We start from the raw sequence: 20,914 nt of genomic DNA, 5'->3' as shown, positions 1-20,914 counted from the left end.
ACTGGTGTAGCTGGCGCTGAGGAGGAAGTTGGCGAGGAGGATTCTGATGGTGATGTGGTTTGTTTAAATCAGGCTTCGGGGGAGACAGTTGTTGTCCGTGGGATGAAAAAGCCCTTCATGGTCATGCCTGGGCAGAAGACCAAACATTCCACCTCTTTGGTCTGGCAATATTTCTATCCAAATCCGGACAACAACTGTCTTGCCATATGTACCATATGTAAAGGTGAAATAAGTAGGGGTAGGGACGTTAACCACCTAGGAACATCCTCCCTTATACGGCACCTGCAGCGCGTTCATAAAAAGTTACTGTCAAGTTCAGAAACTTTGGCTAAGACCGTAAGCACTCCAGGGACACCTAAATCCCATTGTCCTGTTGTATCCAAGTGCCTGGAAACCACACCGTCAACTCCCTCCTCGTCAATTTCCTCCTTAGTCAGGATCGGAAGTAGTCCTGCAGGCCATGTCACTGGCATGACTGACTCTCCTATCTGGGATTCCTCCGGAGGATCCTGCATTGCTACGCCTCCTGCTGCCACTGCTGCTGTTGCTGCTGCTGGGAGTCGTTCATCATCCCAGAGAGGAAGTAGGAACACCACTACTTTTACTAAACAATTGACCCTCCAACAGTCATTAGCGAGGAGGATGAAGTACGACAGCAGTCATCCTGAAGCAAAACGTATAACTGAGGCCTTGACTGCTATGTTGGTGTTAGACGTGCATCCGGTATCCACCATTAGTGCAGTGGGATTTAGACAATTGATGGAGGTAGTGTGTCCCCGGTTCCAAATCCCATCTAGATTCCACTTCACTAGGCAGGCGATACCGAGACTGTACAGAAACGTCAGAAAAAGTGTCCTCAGTGTCCTGAAAAATGCCGTTATACCCAATGTCCACTTAACCACGGACATGTGGACAATTGGAACAGGGCAGACTAAGGACTATATGACTGTGACAGCCCACTGGGTAGATGTATCACCTTACGCAGTAACAGCAGCAGCGTCACCAGTAGCAGCATCTCAGAAACGCCAGCTCATTCCAAGGCAGGCTACACTGTGTATCACCGGTTTCAGTAAGAGGCACACCGCCGACAACCTCTTAGAGAAACTGAGGGAAATCATCGCCCAGTGGCTTACCCCACTTAGACTCTCCTGTGGATTTGTGATATCTGGCAACGCCACCAATATTGTGCGGGCATTACATCTGGGCAAATTCCAGCATGTCCCATGTTTTGCTCGCACAGTAAACTTGGTGGTGCAGAATTTTCTGAAAAGCGACAGGGGCATGCAGGAGACGCTTTGGGTGGGCCGAAAAATTTCTGGCCACTTTCGCCTTTCAGCGACTGCGTGCCGAAGACTGGAGCGCCAGCAAACACTCTTGAACCTGCCCCGCCATCACCTGAAGCAAGAGGTTGTGACGCGTTGGAACTCAACCCTCTATATGCTTCAGAGGATGGAGGAGCAGCAAAAGGCCATTCAAGCCTATACATCCACCTATGACATAGGCAAAGGAGGGGGTATGCACCTGACTCAAGCGCAGTGGAGAATGATTTCCGTGTTGTGCAAGGTTCTCCAGCCCTTCGAACTTGCCACACGTGAAGTCAGTTCAGACATTGCCAGCTTGAGTCAGGTCATTCCCCTCATCAGGCTTTTGCAGAAGCAGCTGGAGAAAGTGAAGGAGGAGCTAAGACGGAGCGATTCCGCTCGGCATGTGGGACTTGTGGATGAAGCCCTTCATTCGCTTTGCCAGGATTCCAGGGTGGTCAATCTGTTGAAATCAGACCACTACATTTTGGCCACCGTGCTCGATCCTAGGTTTAAAGCCTATGTGGTGTCTCTCTTTCCGGCCGACACAAGCCTGCAGAGGTGCAAAGACCTGCTGGTGAAAACACTGTCAGCTGAAGCGGAACGTGACACGTCAACAGCTCCTTCTTAATTTTCTCCCGCAACTGGGGCTGCCAGGAAAAAACTTAGGTACCCTAAGCAATCCACTGGCGGTGATGCAGGGCAGGCAGGACCAAGTTTGGACATCTGGTCCGGACTGAAGGACCTGGCAACAATTTCTGACATTTCTACTGTCACTGCATATGATACTGTCACCATTGACAGAATGGTGAAGGATTACATTGGTTGACAGCATCCAAGTAGGCATGTCAGACAGTCCGTACCTGTACTGGCAGGAAAAAGAGGCAATTTGGAGGCCCCTGTACAAACTGGCTCTATTTTACCTGAGTTGCCCCCCCTCCAGTGTGTACTCCGAAAGAGTGTTTAGTGCAGCCGGGAACCTTGTCAGCGAAAGGCGTAGGAGGTTGCTTCCACAAAATGTGGAGAAGATGATGTTCATAAAAATGAATTATCAACTCTTCCAGGGAGACCAGCCTCCAGAACGTACAGAGAGACCTGTGGTGGTGGATTCCAGCGGGGACGACTTAATAGTCTGTGAGGATGAGGATGTACACAACACTGAAGAGGGTGAGGAATCGGTGGATGAGGAGGATGAGGACGACATCTTGCCTCCGTAGAGCCAGTTTGTGCAGGGACAGATTAATTGCCAGCTTGTTTTGTGGGGGCCCAAACGAACCAATCATTTCAGCCACAGTCGTGTGGCAGACCCTGGCACTGAAATGATTGGTTTGTTAAATTGTGCATGTCCTGTTTATACAACATAAGGGTGGGTGGGAGGGCCCAAGGACAATTCCATCTTGCACCTCTTTTTTTTCTTTGCATTTACATTATGTACTGTTTGGGGCCTAGTTTTTCAAACTGCCATCCTGTCTGCCACTGCAGTGCCACTCCTAGATGGGCCACGTGTTTGTTCCGCCCACTCGTATCGCTTCGCATAGTCATCCATTACCTCGGTGCAACCTTTTGGACATAAAAACACTATTGTGAGGTGTTCAGAATAGACTGGAAATGAGTGGAAATTAAGGTTATTGGGGTTAATAATAGCATAGGAGCAGAAAAACCCACAAATTCTGTGATTTTAGCTTTTTTTATGCTTTTTTTTTAAAGAAAATACAGATCCAAAACACAAAACCCAGAACCCAAAACACGGAAGGGTGGTTTTGGCAAAAGCAATCCAGATCCAAAACACGAAGAAAGATCCAGATCCAAAACCAAAACACAAAACACGAAAAGTGGCCGGTGCACACCCCTACTTTTAATACAGTCAGTGCAATAATGCTTGTATATCAGCATTATGTAACTTAAATACCATTTAACAATAATGTGCACTTATATTAGAGATATATGTACTCTGTTAGGATGGACAATAGTTCTGTGAGGATTAATATTTTTATGCATATGAGCAACCTTTATAAAGCCTAGGTGATCAAAATGTATGATCTAAATATAATGCCTGTAGTACTAGAATTAGTGTCCTATCTACAATAAGGGTCTCAACTCCCTTGCAATTTTTGGATACATTACTTTAGAGTTGTATTACGAACTGCAAATCTGTATTAAGCCATATACCAAGATGATGCAGTAAATCTTGGTGTATTCATGGATCAAAAATTTGTGCCTGCTATGGCAAAGAGGTCAATTTTGATTGATTTTATTTGTTCTAAATTGATCAACATCAATGTGGGGCTAAATCACACATTTACTAGCAGACAATTTTTTATATTGATTTTTAAGTGTTAGTAAATGTGTGATTTAGCCCCTGAAACACCACAATAGATGTTGATCGATTTTGATTGATTTCTTAATTTATTAAAATCAACCTTTATTACATTTTCCCTGGGGGAGTTTATTTACTGAGCGACGGGTTCTAAAAGCCTTCTCACTTATGCCCGAACTTTAAAAGGGCACAGTGGCAAATGCAGGATTTCTAGAGGGGGGTTTCCAAATGCTTGATTTTAGAGTGAGTGTAGCCAGTCCATGAAGAGGGCATAACCAGCTTTAATATGTTACATACAAAGTATATTGTGTTGCATAATTCCAGCATATACAGGACCAGTAATCACAATAAGGCATTAGATGCGGCAGTGGGTCCATCCTGTCTGAGCAGGATGTTTTTTTCAGATGTGGGGACCCTTCCTGAGCATTGGAGCAAGTCCAGGAGTCTGAGGGAGCAGCAGAAGAACCTAGCACTGCCCTGGACATATATATATACATATCGGTCTCCTTATGTACTGGATAGTGTATTATTATACAGTATTAATAATTAACCCTATTGATGGTCTGTAGCAGTGCATCTCTAACAGTGCATCTTTTCCACATCTCCTAGTTGGTGCACAGGTATATTTATGTATTACTGGCTGACATATTTTAAAAGATCCATAGGTGGTGCTAATTATTTCATTTGTGATACTGAGAAGAGCATGCAGCACTAGTAACATTCTATTATATTACTATTTCTATTGTGGTCATGGTATGTGCTGGAGAGGGGGGTTTCCAAGCAGATGGAAACCCTCCCTGCGTTTGCCTATGGGGCAACACTTTTACTAGTAAAATCATTGTCCTTTTAAATTTTGGGCATTAACATGTTTGGAAATGCTGGGTTTCAGAACCTGTTGCTTTGTTATTAAACCCCTAATGCCTAGTGGTTTAATAACAATGTCATTGTAAATAACTACCTGTATCACAAAATTGGATGTATCAATTAGAAAATCTGCTGATAAAAACTATCTACAATGCAAATAAAACCGATGTGGCAATGCTCACCAGTATTGTACTAGTATAGATTCACCAATAAATTGTATCAGAAAAATGTTGCAGATTAAGGCCCGCATTCAATTAGAGGCGACAAGTCAGAATCCGTGGAAAAGTATCGCGGAATATTTCATTTCGCAAGGCGGAAAGTTTCCGCCATATTCTATTCCAAAGTCTTTTCGTGTACGTGAAAGTCAATGCAATGTAATCAGCGGAAAAGTTTTGCCTATGAATAGCAGGCAGAAAAAAGTGCAGAATTCGGGTTTTGGGGCGCAAACTTCCGGAAACCCCCCTGCACCCTTGGGACAGTCCTCCAAAGATAAACTGTGTCAAAAAATTTTTAAAAAAAGACTTTAGAACACTCCAAAAAAATACATTCATTTTGGGGGTTAAAAAGTGCAAAGTAGGGGGACAAACTTAAAAACTAGCGAAATAGACTTCAGAGGGGTCCCAAAGTATGGGGCAGGTGTTTTTTTGATTGCAGGTGCTTGCGGAAGGTGGATTTTTAACGTAATTTAAAACTTCACTTTAGCAACTTAAAAATATGCTAGCACCCATTTTCAAGTACCCTGAATTTGCTGGGAGTAGTTATTTTCACATAACAATACTGCTTAATGCTATTCTTCCCCACTTGTGTTAATGCGCTAATTGGCACCATTTGTTACAACTTAAGCACCCCAAATGCCTTCATTAGGGCTAATCGGGGGCATCTATAGTGATCCCCAATGTTAGTGCATCTATTGGGGGGTATCAGGCTGAGTTCCCCATTTTCGACAGGACGTTTCGCCTGTTTCAGTTTCGCCTGGTGCCGTTTTCGCGTCCTTCCTAATTGAATACGGCGAATAGCGAGAGCGCGACCGATACTTTTCCACAGCTAAAACACGCAATGCAGGCGAAAAGTCCGGCAGGCGGAAAAGTATCGTGGGTGTGAAACTAATTGAATACGGGCCTAAATACACAATTGTACAATTGAAAATCCACAGTATAAGAATCAGTGTAAAATATTGTGCTGGTGTTAGATCTTTAACGTTATACTTTATCTGGTTTAAATGGGGCAGTAACTAAATTCAGCAGTCAAGTGCCATTAAGACCCTTTAGATGTTATACATCCTTTTAGGTATCCAGAATCCAGTCTATGAAGATGAGATCATGTAGTCCACCTCATAGTATCCTTAGACAATTGAATTTAATCTAAGCTCAGTGGAAATTGCAGCTGGAAACTGAAGGGCCGCAAAACATGTATACACAGATGGCTCGCTTGTTAACAATCTCACTCCTGGGCTTGTGTTGTGGCCTGTTCCTATGGACACCGCTGAGCACGCACCTTGGGGAGGATGTACTAAGCCTTGGAGAGAGCTAAAGTGAAGAGAGATAAAGTACCAACCAATCAGATACTAAATGTCATATTACAGACTGTGTTTGAAAAATGACAGTTAAGAACTGATTGGTTCGTACTTTATCTCTGTCCACTTTATCTCTCTCCAAGGTTAAGTATATCTACCCCCTTGTGTGATCCAGTGGTAAGGTAATGTTCAGGAGACTGCAAAGTTGGTAGCGCTAGGTATCGCATCCCAGAATATGATGACCACTGTTTCCAATGGACACCGCTGAGCAAGCACTTTGTGTGGTCCACTGGTGAAGAAATGTTCAGAAGACTGCCAGGTCTTTAGTGCTAATAGCACACTGCAGATGATGATGACTGTTGTCTCCAGTAATGCTGTGCAGAGATCACAATCCTTACCACCATTTGTGATAGATCTCTACAGAGGTAAAACACTGATCCCATTGGAATAAGCACTCCCCTCTAATGCATTTTGTCACGTGTCTTGTGATGTTATGAAAGTATTTATACACTTTCTTTACAGTACATAAAATATAAAAATACTACAGCTGTACTGCCTTTTATTTCTAATGTTTGCACTGTGCCTCTTACTGAGTTAAAGTGAATTCTGAGTATCAATAATCAGTATTTGGCATGATCCTGTAGGAACTTTTTTCCAATAAGCTTTTACTGTATTGAGCTAAAGTAAATTGCATCTCCCGACTTATGTGCCAGACGCAATTAAATAGCTCCGGGCACTCATCCCGGGATCTTAAACCTCACGCTGAATTGAATTCCCCCCAATGACTGAAATTAAATAACCACTGCTGCATAGATTCTGGCTGCAGTGTGCCATTCTAGGCACCCTGCTAGCCAGGTGAGGCTAGCAGAAAAAAGCTCCGAGGGCCAGATCAAATGATTCCGAGGGCCTTATATGATCCCGGGCCTGAGGTTCCCCATACCTGCTTTATAAAAGAATTTATACATGTTCGACATAAAACAGATCTATGACGAAAAAATTAATAAGTAGAACTGGCAGACTGGATGGACCAGTAGGTCCATGGGCTTAACTACCATTGGTGCAAGTGTGCAGCTAGTATGGGGCCCAGAGCTGAGTGGGTCCCATCTTCATTGTCAAAGTTACATGAGTTACAGTATATACATTTTTCACCATTGGGTGGTACATAGGGGACCTTACAATTTTTTGCTATGTGGCCTTCAAATACCTAGTTACCTGCATAGATCTTTACCATCAGTGCTCTATATTTCTATGTATAAAATATTTAATGTAACAAGTTGAACATTGTATTTTTTCCCTTAGGACAAATGACACTGGATTCCTGACCTTTAAAGATCACTTACCAGTCTCTCAGATTATGATTACCGACACAAACAGACCAGGCTCAGAAGTGGCCTGGAAAGTGGGTCCATTACGTTGCTATGGTGACAGTGAGTATGCATGATCCATATATGATCCCTACATAATCCCTACATGATAGCCTTCCTAGATTCTTACTAATTTAGATCATAAAATCCAGTAAAATCTAAGACGTTTGTGAAAATAAAATATTGTTTTCTTGCAGGAAGCTTTTGGAATTCTGCTTCTTTCTCCACAATTGCATCCTACCTGTACTTCCCAACCTTCCACTCCGAGTTCAGCGCTGACATCTCATTCTTCTTCAAAACCACCAGCTCATCCGGCATCTTTCTGGAACACATCGGGGTGAGGGACTTGATAAGAATCGAGTTAGTCTGTAAGTATTTTAAGGTCTGTTTATTATTATAAGTGTTTATACATAACTACCCTGCATTGTAAGTGTCACCTGAGTAATTAAGGTCAATTTGTGTGGACATAGCATTGAGGGATCAAGGATAACTGTGACACATGTATGACTGTGGAATGAAATGCAGTTTACATTTAATCATCCATCTAGTTCTGGGAGTTCATCAGTCATATTGTAATTGTGAACAGTCACAGGACACACACACACACACACACACACACACACACACACACACACACACACACACACACACACACACACACACACACACACACACACACACACACACACACTTATTGTCTCTCTCCCATTATATTTCCAGAGTCAGTATTAATAACAAGGGACACATCTTTCCTATTACAAATGATTAGGAAATTAAAGCAGGGACTTTATCTGTAATCATTTGGAGTATTATTGTGTTACTATTACAGAGACTCAGCACAGGGGAGATTGGCACAATCCCCTGATTTGCTCATGTGCTATACAGAAAGATATATAAAATATAAATTTTCCTATGACAGACATAATTAAGCAAAAATTATATGATGTTTGAAGTTAACTCGCACCAATAAGAAATGTAGTGTTAAAGATCAGGAATGATGTATTGTTGGGCTGTTTCACATTCCTAATATATTGAAAACATAATTAAATTCATTATATATTATGAAACTCTCTTATGCATAGGGACCCCCTAAGCAGAGTGTTCTTTTATTTGCTAACTGATCAGAAGAGATAGATAGATAGATAGATAGATAGATAGATAGATAGATAGATAGATAGATAGATAGATTTAGTGTGTGCATGCGTGCATGTGATATGTACGAGTATCATATATCCCCTTTTCTGCCTAGGAAAAGTACAACTCAAAGTTTCATTCCAATAACGCTAGCGCTAGATGCAGTAAAAGGGGGCCTAGAGGCCCTTAAACTCATTAAACAAATGATTCATTTTATGAAAGCTAATTACTTCATAATGAGGATTGATATAATGATAATTGCACATCAAAGTCCAATTCAATTGGTTTCTCATTTTTGTGGACATAACATTTTAAATAAAATAAACAGCCATAAATGAGGACTATAATTGCTCATTGCAACTTGCCATATAGGCTCAAACTTCACAGAAACAAAATAATAAGCTACAGGAATTTTAAATAATATTGACTTCTCATTGGCCTAGCATTGTTTCTATATGAGATGCAGATGAGTTTGTTGCCTGAAGCCATTCTCCATGGACAAGCTGCCCAGGAGGAGATGTTTTTCTGAGCAGGTATAGGGGTCACAGAGATAGCTGCATCACTTAATGATTGGAGGAACAGCTTAGACACCCCATCAAATTAGACTAAACTACTATTACATCTCTGAATCACTTTCTGATTCAAAAAGCTGCAACAAAGCACTAATGAAATAGAGATTGACGAAAACACTTTGGATGAGCAGATAACTTGGTATACTGTAACCAGAGATTAAATAATTTGTTTTCTTACAGGAACATAATCTATTGATTTAAATTCTTTATCATTCAGAAACTCATTGTTCCTCTCTTGTTTTATGTGCATAAAGATTTTATACATTTCCTCACCTCTCTAAATATCTGCAGAACATACCTTGCTCCAGTTCTTCTCTAGTAGATAGATTCCATATACAGTCCTGGCAACAATTGTTCATTTAAAGGGACAGTCTACTTTTTCAGAATTGTTCAGCAATTTGGTTCTCAGAAGTGTTCATGTCCCCTTATTTATGTTTTTCTAAAATACTATGACATGTTAAATGAGCATAGTTTGTTATTGTTGTTGTTGTTTATATTATTTGTAATTAATGTCTACATTCTAAAGACAAGGATATATCTGAAGCAGAATTAGTTCCGCTTATTATTGTATGAGTATCTCCAGTGCATTCATCAGGGTAACTGTTTGTTCCAATGTTGAATGTTGCTTGCAGTAAAATACTATTATGAGCAGTAGGTAACCATAAGGTTTCAGCCTAAGGTGAGCTCCTTTTGAATAGCCATGGTTATTACTACAGTATTTCCTCTCTTGAAGGCTGTTAGTGAAATCTGCTGTATGACTTCACAATGGCGAGTCCTGACCAATAAACATCTGCACACACTTTATACACTGAGTACACAATTAGCTGTGCGAGGAACTAAAGGGAACCTCAGCAACTTCTCAGTGTCCATATTCATCTATAAAAGCAGAAGTTGTTCACCAGCTCCATTGCTAATTTTCCTCCACAACTATATATCTGTGTAGAACTGTAGATATTAATGGAGTATGGCAACAGCTACAGGATGGACAGTAGGTGTTGCTGTGTCTTAAGTTGTCACTTTTGTGGTTGCTCTGTGATGGGTCATTGCACTATATATTACAGATTCTTTCTTGTAAATCATTTACGTTATGTTATGAAGTTTTATATGTACTGGTCACAGTAAAGTTTATTTCACAATCTTCCCTACTGGTTGAGGCTTATATTTGAGAAAAATATTCAGTGGCAGAATTTATTTTTAAGGCTCATGTTTTATGACGATGCCATCTTACACACTAAATAATATAAGTAGCAAACAAAAACCACAAATGTAATTATAAGCACAAATATATATTTCTACATTGGTAATGGTGAAATCTGAAGTCATAACCTCACTATACATTAGACAATTGTCTTTAATATAAGAAAGTTACTGCAAATTTTAATGGATACTAGCTGAAGTACCTGGTGTTCCCAGGGTTTAAATCTTGAAGTTATTAAGTTTTATAATGTGATGTCATCCAAATTCATCCAGTGGAAGGCCCAGTACAGGCTCCCAGTGTTAAAGTTCTGCCTGGCAGACCCTGCCGGGGACCCCAACTGCTCCATTAGGCATCTCAGACCACTTGCGACCCCTCTGTGAAGTTTTCATAAAAATCCATTCAGTGGAAGGCCCAGAACAGGCTCCCTGGGTCAAAGTTCTGCCCAGCATCAACCTACAGGTGGTCCGATCGGAACCAAAACCCCCTAGTGTGTCTTCTGGGATCCAATGTTCCCACTCTGTGAAATTTTCATCCAAATCCATCCAGTAGAAGGCTCAGAACAGGCTCCCCAGGTCAAAGTTCTGTCCAGCGTACACCAACATGAGGTCCGACCCAAACCCTAACCCCCTAAAACCTGGCCTGGATCCAACTGGTCCACCTCACGTTGGTTTCAACCCAATCAGTGCTGGGGTTTCCGAATGTGTAACCTGACAGACAAACAAACAGACCAATGAATTTTATATATAAGATCTGTTGCATTGTCGCTATGTGGTCTAATAACCTACTTTTTCGATACTAAATAACTATGTAAGATTTGGCAGCTTTGCCATGAGAGCTGTGAAAGATATTCACAAACAAACAAACTTATTTTATATTTCTAGATTAGAGGTCATGCTGGATATACCTGACTGACTCACAGGGGCGGGCTGGGCCAGGGGGCTGAGTGCCATCTGCCCCCCGGGCCGATACTATTTCAGTGCTGGGGGGCTGGCATCTGTCTGCAGCCAAATGCTGTATGAATGCCTGGTGACTGGAGACAGGCAGAGGATGCTACTGGGCCACTCCATTTGTGTACACATATGGAGCCAAAGCTGGATTATGGAAGGGGGCATAAGCAGGCCCGCTGAGAGCCGCGGCGGGCCCGGGTAATAGGGGGCATGGCCTAATCGCGGGAGGCACGCTGTGTGCTGGGCTGCTGGGAGGGAGGGGGAGCGGCGCCGGACCCGGGCCCCTGCCGGGCCCCTCAGGAAGCTCGGGCCCCGGTAATATGTACCCGCTCGCCCCCCTCTCGGCGCCCCTGGGCATAGGGGGTAGGTGGTAAGTTCCCCGGTGCCCTCCCTTTCTCAGAAGCACCCCCAGGCCCCAGCCTTCGATCGCGATCTGAGAAAAACGGAATAGAGGTATTTTGGAGGCGGAGTCCTGGTAGGGAGCGGGGCTACACGGCACTGTCTGAAGTCGGGGCTAGGAGGAGCAGCATAGATGGGAGAGAGCATGGAGGAGTCACAGAGGCAGAGTTTAATGTAAGTGGGAGGGAGGACACTAATGTCTCAATGTATATACTGTATATGACAAGTGTGTGACTGTATGTATGTGTGAGACTATGTAATGACTGTATGTATGTATGTATGTATGTGTGACTATGTGATGACTGTATGCATGTATGTGACTGTATGTATGTACAGTATGTATGTGTGAGACTATGTGATGACTGTATGTATGTGTGACTATGTGATGACTGTATGTATGTTTGCATGAGACTATGTGTATGTGACTGTATGTATGTACAGTATGTATGTGTGAGACTATCTGATGACAGTATGTATGTGTGACTATGTGATGACTGTATGTATGTGTGTATCTACCCCTACTCAGCCCCCCCCTACTACTACCACCTTCATCACCTCCCTCAGCTGCCATGTTTAATGTTTTCTCTACATTATATGGTGGTCATTGCAATGCTCTGTGCATTATATGGCAGTCACTGTGACACACTGCATTTTATGAAGGTCACTGTGACACACTGCATTATATAGAGGTCACTGTGACACACTGCATTATATGGAGGTCACGGTGACACACTGCATTATATAGAGGTCACTGTGACACACTGCATTATATGGAGGTCACTGTGACACACTGCATTATATGGAGGTCACTGTGACACACTGCATTATATGGAGGTCACTGTGACAGTGCATTATATGGAGGTCACTGTGACACAGTGCATTATATGGTGGTCACTGTGACACACTGCATTATATGGAGGTCTCTGTGACACACTGCATTATATGGAGGTCTCTGTGACACAGTGCATTATATGGAGGTCACTGTGACACACTGCATTATATGGAGGCCACTGTGACACAGTGCATTATATGGAGGTCACTGTGACACAGTGCATTATATGGTGGTCACTGTGACACACTGCATTATATGGAGGTCACTGTGACACACTGCATTATATGGAGGTCTCTGTGACACACTGCATTATATGGAGGTCTCTGTGACACACTGCATTATATGGAGGTCTCTGTGACACATTGCATTATATGGAGGTCACTGTGACACAGTGCATTATATGGAGGTCACTGTGACACACTGCATTATATGGAGGTCACTGTGACACACTGCATTATATGGAGGTCACTGTGACACTCTGCATTATATGGAGATCACTGTGACACACTGCATTAGATGGAGGTCACTGTGACACACTGCATTAGATGGAGGTCACTGTGACACACTTTGCATTATATGCTGTCTCTGTGATGCTCTCTGGGTTATATGGTAATCCCTGCTATGCTCTGATTTATATGTGGTCCCTGCTATGCTTTCTGCATTATATGCATTCCCTGCTATGCAATCTGGTGGTCACTGATGCTCACTGAATTATATGGTGGTCACTACAATGCTCTGTGGAGTTGAGGTAGTGTAGTACAGGCAACAATACTTAGCCATTGATTCTGGAGACAGTAGAGTATGCAAGCTCCTTTTAAAAGTGTAGATAGCCCAGAACCACAGAAGAAATGCAGCAGGCGCTGACATCTTAATGTAATGGAATTAAAGATGTTGTATTCCCTCATCCTAACACTTTTCAGTCTTAACAATGTTGACAGCTGTATCAAAGCTTGCCAAGGATGACTACTATCTACAGGGAGGGAAGGGTGAGAGAAAGTCTAGCTTCAGCCCTAATGTTGCGCCATTCATAGACACACGCCCATGTTTAATGTACATTTCATAATGGTGTGAATGGGGAGCACACCAGTGTCTTGTGGCTACAGCACACACCTAACAAGAAACACACCCCCTACTGAGCATTACACCATCTGCATATCTAGCTACACACCTGCCTGAACCTCTGTATCCAACCTACTCCCACATTATCTGCTAAGGTTACAGGGATCCAGCCATTGATTGGAAATTAATTACATTTCTTGCTGGCTGTCGGAGTTGGGTGACTTTCGCAAACTCCTTGTATACTGATTACTAGAATGGTCCCTGCATTTTATACCAGTCACTAGAATAGTCCCAGTATTATATACCTGTAACGAAAATGGTTCCTATATTCAATACCGGTAACTAGAATGTCCCCTATATTGCATATCAGTAACTAGAATGGTCCCTGCATTGCAGATCAGTAACTAGAATGGTCCCTGCATTGTATATCAGTCATGAGAATGGTCCCTGTATTCCAGATCGATTTACGAGAATCGTTTCTGTATTGTATATTGGTCACGAGAATGGTTCCTGTGTTGTACATCCATCACTAGAGTGCTGTGTGCATTTTGCAGGGGTCTCTAGAATGGTCTCTGCTTTATCAGATTGGGCTGGTACTTGTATTTGTTTATAGCTCTTTGACATAACAATTTTGAACATTTAATGGACTATTTAAAGCACTCCCACCTTTTACATACCATACCTACAGAGGTTATTATCATGTGTCTTTGCTTATTGCAATGCACTGGTAGAAAAGCTGGGCCACTTACTTGTGTCTGCCCCCCAGACTAAAATTTGCCAGCCAGCCCCATCTGACTCACCAAACTCTTTGGGGAATTCCAATATACTAATAATTGACCAATAGTGGTACATAATCGCATATACTGTATTTTAAGTTATATAGTACAGTATTTTATAAGTTTTTCTAATTTCATTTATATATCTATCTCAAACTTGACTACTCTACCGGAATGTATGGAAGTCTCCAGAAGTTAGGGAAATCCTCCTCTCTTCCTCCTGTATCCTGCCTATTGCCTCTAGTGATATTGTGCTGTGGAATCATGGCCAGGACAACACAATTTGGGTCACCACACCTCTGGCACTTGTCACTTGCATGGCCCCTCTGGAAACTCCTGGAGGAGTGATAAAATGTTGTTGTCTATCCTATTTGTTATACTTTACAGTGATGGTCAATGTGTACATTTCTCTTAGCTTTATATTATATGGACTATGCATGAATGGATCAGTAAAAATCAATCTCAACAGGGAATCTTAATCATCATTTATACAGTGGAATTACATATATTATCAGGAGCTATTATTTTTCTGTTTCTGTTAGTGTATAAGTATCAGCAGTGTGGAAAAAAAAATAGGATGTTTTTGACTTCTTTGCTACATTCAGTAGGAAGTAGTTTAAGTTTGAATAAATGTAGAACATTAAAAGCATCTAGCGTAATGTTACCTCTTAATCTCCTTTTATTCTATATATTAGAGGTGCAATTGTAAAGGTACCTCACATTTCCATGCCTGCTTTACCAAGCAAACACTAGTGCATTTAGTATAGTAGATTCCAGCTGTTCTTTTGTAAAGACTTTTTCACATGAAAAATACATGGATATGTGCATTGTAATACATCATGGACCGATTGCTATTGTTGATCAGCTAAAAGCTTTGCAATGTATAGTCAGTCCCAATGCTGTTGTCACTGTTGAACAGAATGGCAGATCTAAAAATGTTTCACACTGGTTAAAATCTGTTTTTTTCATGGTAGGTGGAACATTATAACAATTTTTTCCAGATCTAAGTTGAGTCACTATCTTCATTTTGTTCAATATTTTTAGAAAATATGATTAATTAATTGAAGACTAGGTCAAGTACAAGTGGTGTGTTCTTACAGAGAATTGCAATGAATATAAGACACTGGTTCCATGGACCCATTGCTGGACTTAGAGCCATTACAGGGGGGGTACAAGCAGCTCCTTGGCCTAGAGATGAGGGGCCCATAGCTGCTGCAGACTCTGTGATGAATTTTCCATTAGGCACGTGAGGCACACGCCTATGGGTGCCGCTTGCTGGAGATGTCACTTCATACTGACTGTAATAAAACAAGTTTCTCAGTGTTGCCCTGCTCCCAGCAAGTGGTGCACATATTATATGAAATGTTATAGCACATGACTTGCTTTAGAATTATGTTATATTACTTTGCTACACTGGCAATCATCAAATTAGTGCTTATAACTTAATAATGAAAATAATAAAATTGGAGTCAGCCATTAATTTTGTGCCATGGGGATGTATGACCACTAAATCTGCCCCTGTGTACTGGCGGTAGCTACTATTGCAGAATGTACTCCTTGTTCAAGCATCAAACACACTGGAGGTGAGATGTACTAACAGTAAAATGCAGTAAAAACTCAGAAAATTGCCATCTTCAGAGGTTTGACTGCATTCCCCATATGTATCAAGCTTCAGAAAACAAAACTTTCCACAGCTTGTACACCAATAGGCAACGACATACTGTATATAGATGGTGTTGCCTAATAGAAGCCTATGGGCTTCTTTCCACATAATTCCCCAAGCGGGATCCGGCAGGATCCCTCCTAGGGTCCCCTGCAGCTCATGCCTGCACTGACCTACAGTCATTCATGCACAGTAGAACTCTCAGGTCATAAACCCGGAAGTCCTCACACCACAAAGGACAGCTCTTGTTGAAAGAGCTGTCCTTTACAGTTTTAATCGCAAATCGACATGCATATGGCATTAACAAACGTGGAAGTGGGGGGATGTATTACATTCAAAATGTGATGCTTGATACATCCAGACCTGGGAAAAGTTGGGGATAACTTTACTGAGACGACTACATGTAATCTTCATTGCATGGAAGATTTGCAAGAATACACTAGAAAAGAAAACACTATCACAACAAAGATAGTCTACAAAATGACAAAGAAAACAAAATGACAAACAAAAGAAAACACTATCACAACAAAGATAGTCTACAAATGGCTAAGGTACAGTACCACCTACAGTCCTTCCAGTAAAGCATCTGAAGTCATGTTTGGCCTGGACTGTAGTTGTTGTTATACTCCAACAGTTATTACTATTAGGTGCAGGCAGCAATAGTGGGCATAGGCAGTTACACCATTGCTTGCACCTACTATGATCTCTGAAGAGCACAGCTGGGCTCCGTCCAACAATTTTTCTGTGTGGCCTAGTGGTTCAGTAAACAACCCCTGCATGGACCTTTTTGTTGTTCTTCATTGCTTATTTTCATCTTTACATTGCTAAGTTGGAAACCAAGTCATATGTCAATCAAGTTCATCTTTGATCCTCAAGACACAAAAATAGATATGAATTTGGATCTAAAAACAGGCTCTAGAATGAGTTGTTAGACCAAGCAGCTACTTAAAGAAGGGATAGTCAGTCCCTAATATAAACAAGTATAGTCACAAAAAAAGTAGTGCTATACATAGTGTAACTATGAATCAATAGAAAATAAATATATTTGGCAATAAATTTCATATAAAGTGCTAATTTATTTTTACTTAAAATCACTTCAATAATGACAAATAAGTGAGCAAATTATCTCACCCACCACAGTTAAAAAGTTCAACAACAGCCTGTTCCTGTATAATGCCTTCGTGGTGGACACTAGTAGTGCCAGATGGTGTTAGTCAATTGGGAAGAGCTGTCCATTAGGTAATGGACCTTTTTCACCAATAGAGGAATATTTCAGATATATTTGTCGTAGAAGCACAATGAATCCTCACGTCGCACAGTGGGCCTAATTCATACCCGCTCGCGAGCGCTGAGCTCTCACAAGTGGGTCGATGTTGGCCCAGTGCACATGCGCACGAGGGAGCGGGCTCCATCGTGCGCATGCGCGAGACCCAGATAGCGACGGCCAAGCGCTCTGATAGAGCCAAAAGCACTCCAGGGCTTGCGGCAACGAGACCCTACCACAAGGGTCTCGTCGCAAGCCTAATGGTCACGATGGTTTTGACCATCGCGACCATCTTTTTGGCCGCTTGCTATAGCTGTGAGTGGTCACCCACAGCTATGCGAGCGCCAGGAGGCCGCTCCAAAAGGTAGGAAGGACGGCCCTGATTCAGAGCGAGCGCTCTGTCAGAGCGTCCGGCTCTGAATCAGGGTCAGTGTCCTTTTGTGGTCCTGTCCAAGCAGGAGGAGAGCACACTACCTCCTAGCTAATAGTGTCCTGTTAAATCCTGAGGGCTCGTTCAGGCCGATAAATAGTGCATCCAATAAATGGCCAAAGTTTGGTATAAAAGTGGGTGAGGGTAAATGTCACTGACGCATTTCGCTGTATCAAAGTGCAGCTTTTTCAAAGGTGTCCACTATGTGCCCAAGGTGGTATATTAATACCTATCCTAAAATGGCTGCTCTTTAGCACCTGATTTCAATTACAACGATGCAGTGCCATATATGTAATACAATAGTGATAAAAAAATCATTTATTTACAAACATAATCATGTACACCATATACAAATACATTAAAGTCAGACCTATTTCCAAATATTTGAAGTAAATGTAAGTTATTTCATATACACTCACGGGACTTCTGGTTTTCAGTGCGCGATCACAGGATGTAAACAATCTCTGTTATCGCTATAAACCTCCCATATCACCGATCATGGGTGTCCCTCTCCATCATGTTGGACTCTCAGCTAGGGGGGAGCTCATAGGTTGATGTCCACACATCCCCTCTTATTGCGGGTTTTTTCTTCCACGATCGGCTATAGCTTGATAGTTCGGTCACGTGTATTAGACACGGGAGCGGACGGTTATCCAATCCCTATGTATTGGATCAGCAACTAATCAAATATTTTCTGTAAGGATCTTGGGAATTGTAGTTAATCCGTTTTTGCTATAGTCATTCTAAAGCATATTGGATCTGATATTTATCACATAAGTTAAAAAAAACATATTTTCCTCAGGGAGTCTATCAGTTATAGTTATACGTACATTTAGAATGATTTGTACACTTAATATGTGCCAAGATTATATGGGCTATATTCAATCATTATAAAATCGATCAGAAACTATCCCTTGTCAATTATGAGAAGACCATGGGCCAAATGTAATAGGGTGAAAGTTTAGAAAATGTGATAGAAAACTCTAAAATTTTTAAACTCAGCCAATGTAATAAAGTCACAGAACATGCAAACTTGCATGTTTTTCAGACTCAAAACACTCTCAAGATATAAACTCTCATCCAGGTGTTTTCTGTTTTGAAAATACAACTCGATCAATATATTAGTGTGAGAGTTTTACTGCTAAACTCTCACATCATCTAAACTCTCACCCTATTACATTTGGCCCCATATGTATGATACATGTTCTTGTTTATCCATGTTCATAGGTCATGTCAATATATCCTCTCTACAAATAACATAGTTACAACATTCGAAAACTAGATGTATATAATGTTTTCCTATCCTCTAGTACAAGGGATTATTGCTCATATATATGCGTACTTTAAGATAAAAAAAAAAGAATATATATATATATATATATAATTATATATATATATATATAATAAAGATATAAATAAAACTTTTGCCTATATATGACTACATATTTAAAAATGAATTCAAGTGAAGCAAGGAGGGGAAGGGGGGCGGGTTTTGAAAAGGGGAGGTGGGGGGGGTGGAGTTGCCAGATAAAGGATGTACTAATATATTATTATATTACTATGTTCAGCTTTACTGCCACATTCAATCCCTCTGGATATATGGAATTAATTTTAAACATCCAGAACACTTCCTGTTTACATACATTTTTGAAGCGATCTCTGTCTCGTCTCGTCACTGGTATATGTTCCAGACCCACCAAATGCAAGCACTTTGGATCACCATAATGGTGATCAACAAAATGCTTTGATACACTATGGGTCTGAACTTTATTATTATTGAAGAGATTTTAAGTAAAAATAAATTAGCACTTTATATGAAATGTATTGCCATATATATATTTATTTGCTATTGATTGATAATTAAACTATTTATAGCGCTGCTTCCTTTTTTTCTGATTCTCAAGAACCTCAGTTGATCCAAAAGAACACAAAAAGCAAATAAAGTGGAGGCAATACTGACAATTGTACAGCTCCATTGATCAACACACTATTATGTTTTTTGTTTTTCTTTAATAGAAGCAGGTCTGTTTATTTTTTTGTTAAGGAAATGTCCACTCCCATCTTAAATCTATAGTAAGTACCAGTTCTTGTGAATTCATTACACAGTTTCACTGCTCTTACTGTTAAGAATTTTTTTTAGATGGATGTTTGTCCAATCTCAAGGCATGACCTAGTGTCCTCTGCAAGGATTCTATAATGAATTGGTTGTCAGTGATTTTTGTGTATGAGCCATTAATATATTTATACACAGTTATTCATTATTATTATTATTATTATTATTATTATTATTATTATCCTTTATTTATATGGCACCACAAGTGTTCCGCAGTGCCTTACAAAGTACACAAACAAATTATTTGACAACTGACTTACAGTAAAAAATAGGACAAGGACATGGATAATATACATTGCTACATTAGTGGCCATAACACCTAGATATGCAACAGAGCGTAAGCAACCAAGTGTTATATGCCCTGGTGGGGGGTAAGAAGAAGGTGAAAGTAAAGAAAGGAGAAGCACAAGAGGGTAGAGGCCCTGCTCATAAGAGATTATATTCTAAAGGGGGGGGGGGGCAGACAAACAGGTGTGACACAGATGGGGTAAACGGAGGAAGGAGCATGTTGCAGCAAGTTAGGATGGGAGCTGGAAGGCTTTGATGAAGTACTGGGTCTTGAGAGCCCTTTTGAAGGATTGTAAAGAGGAGGACAGTCTGATAGGGAGAGGGAGAGAGGTGCAAAGGTCGGGAGCAGCACGGGCAAAATCTTGGAGGCGGGAGTGGGAGGAAGTAATCAGTTGGCATGAGAGGCGGTGTGCATTGGTTTTGCGAAGGGGGCGGCCAGGAGAGAGGAGGGAGATGAAGTCAGAAATGTAAATGGGAGAGGAATGGATGAGGGCGTTGTAAGCAAGTGTGAGAACCTTGAATTGGGTTCTAAAAGGGAAGGGGAGCCAGTGGAAGGCTTGTAGGAGAGGAGAGGCAGATGTAGAGCATTTGGAGAGAAAGATGAGTCGAGCAGCATCATTGAGGACAGACTGGAGAGGAGAGAGATGGGAGTTTGGGAGGCCAGATAGGAGAAGGTTACAGTAGTCCAATCTGGATATGACCAGTGAGTGTATGAGGGTTTTGGTGGCATCCTGGGTGAGAAAGGGTTTAATATTGGAAATATTTTTGAGATGGAAGCGACAGGACTGTGAGAGGCTCTGGATATGTGGTTTGTAGGAGAGGGAGGAGTCCAGGATAACGCCAAGACAGCGCACTTTGGGGCTAGAAGAGATAGTTGTGC

The 20,914-nt window shown here is 41.4% G+C and overlaps 1 protein-coding gene across 1 annotated transcript in view; it reads left to right on the top strand.

Moving 5' to 3' along the window:
- The window catches only part of CNTNAP5 (contactin associated protein family member 5), a 621,635-nt gene that overhangs the window by 523,147 nt on the left and 77,574 nt on the right, over positions 1-20,914 (top strand). The window contains exons 15-16 of the mRNA XM_088473678.1: positions 7,295-7,422; positions 7,557-7,727. Coding sequence (XP_088329804.1) covers positions 7,295-7,422; positions 7,557-7,727 — 299 coding nt within the window. The remainder of the gene's footprint in view (positions 1-7,294; positions 7,423-7,556; positions 7,728-20,914) is intronic.

The sequence above is a fragment of the Taudactylus pleione genome, unplaced genomic scaffold, assembly GCF_031769625.1.
Source record: "Taudactylus pleione unplaced genomic scaffold, aTauple2 ptg000138l, whole genome shotgun sequence".
Taxonomy (NCBI): Eukaryota; Metazoa; Chordata; class Amphibia; order Anura; family Myobatrachidae; genus Taudactylus; species Taudactylus pleione.
The sequence above is the reverse complement of the archived record's forward strand: the minus strand, read 5'-3'. Positions and strand labels throughout refer to the sequence as shown.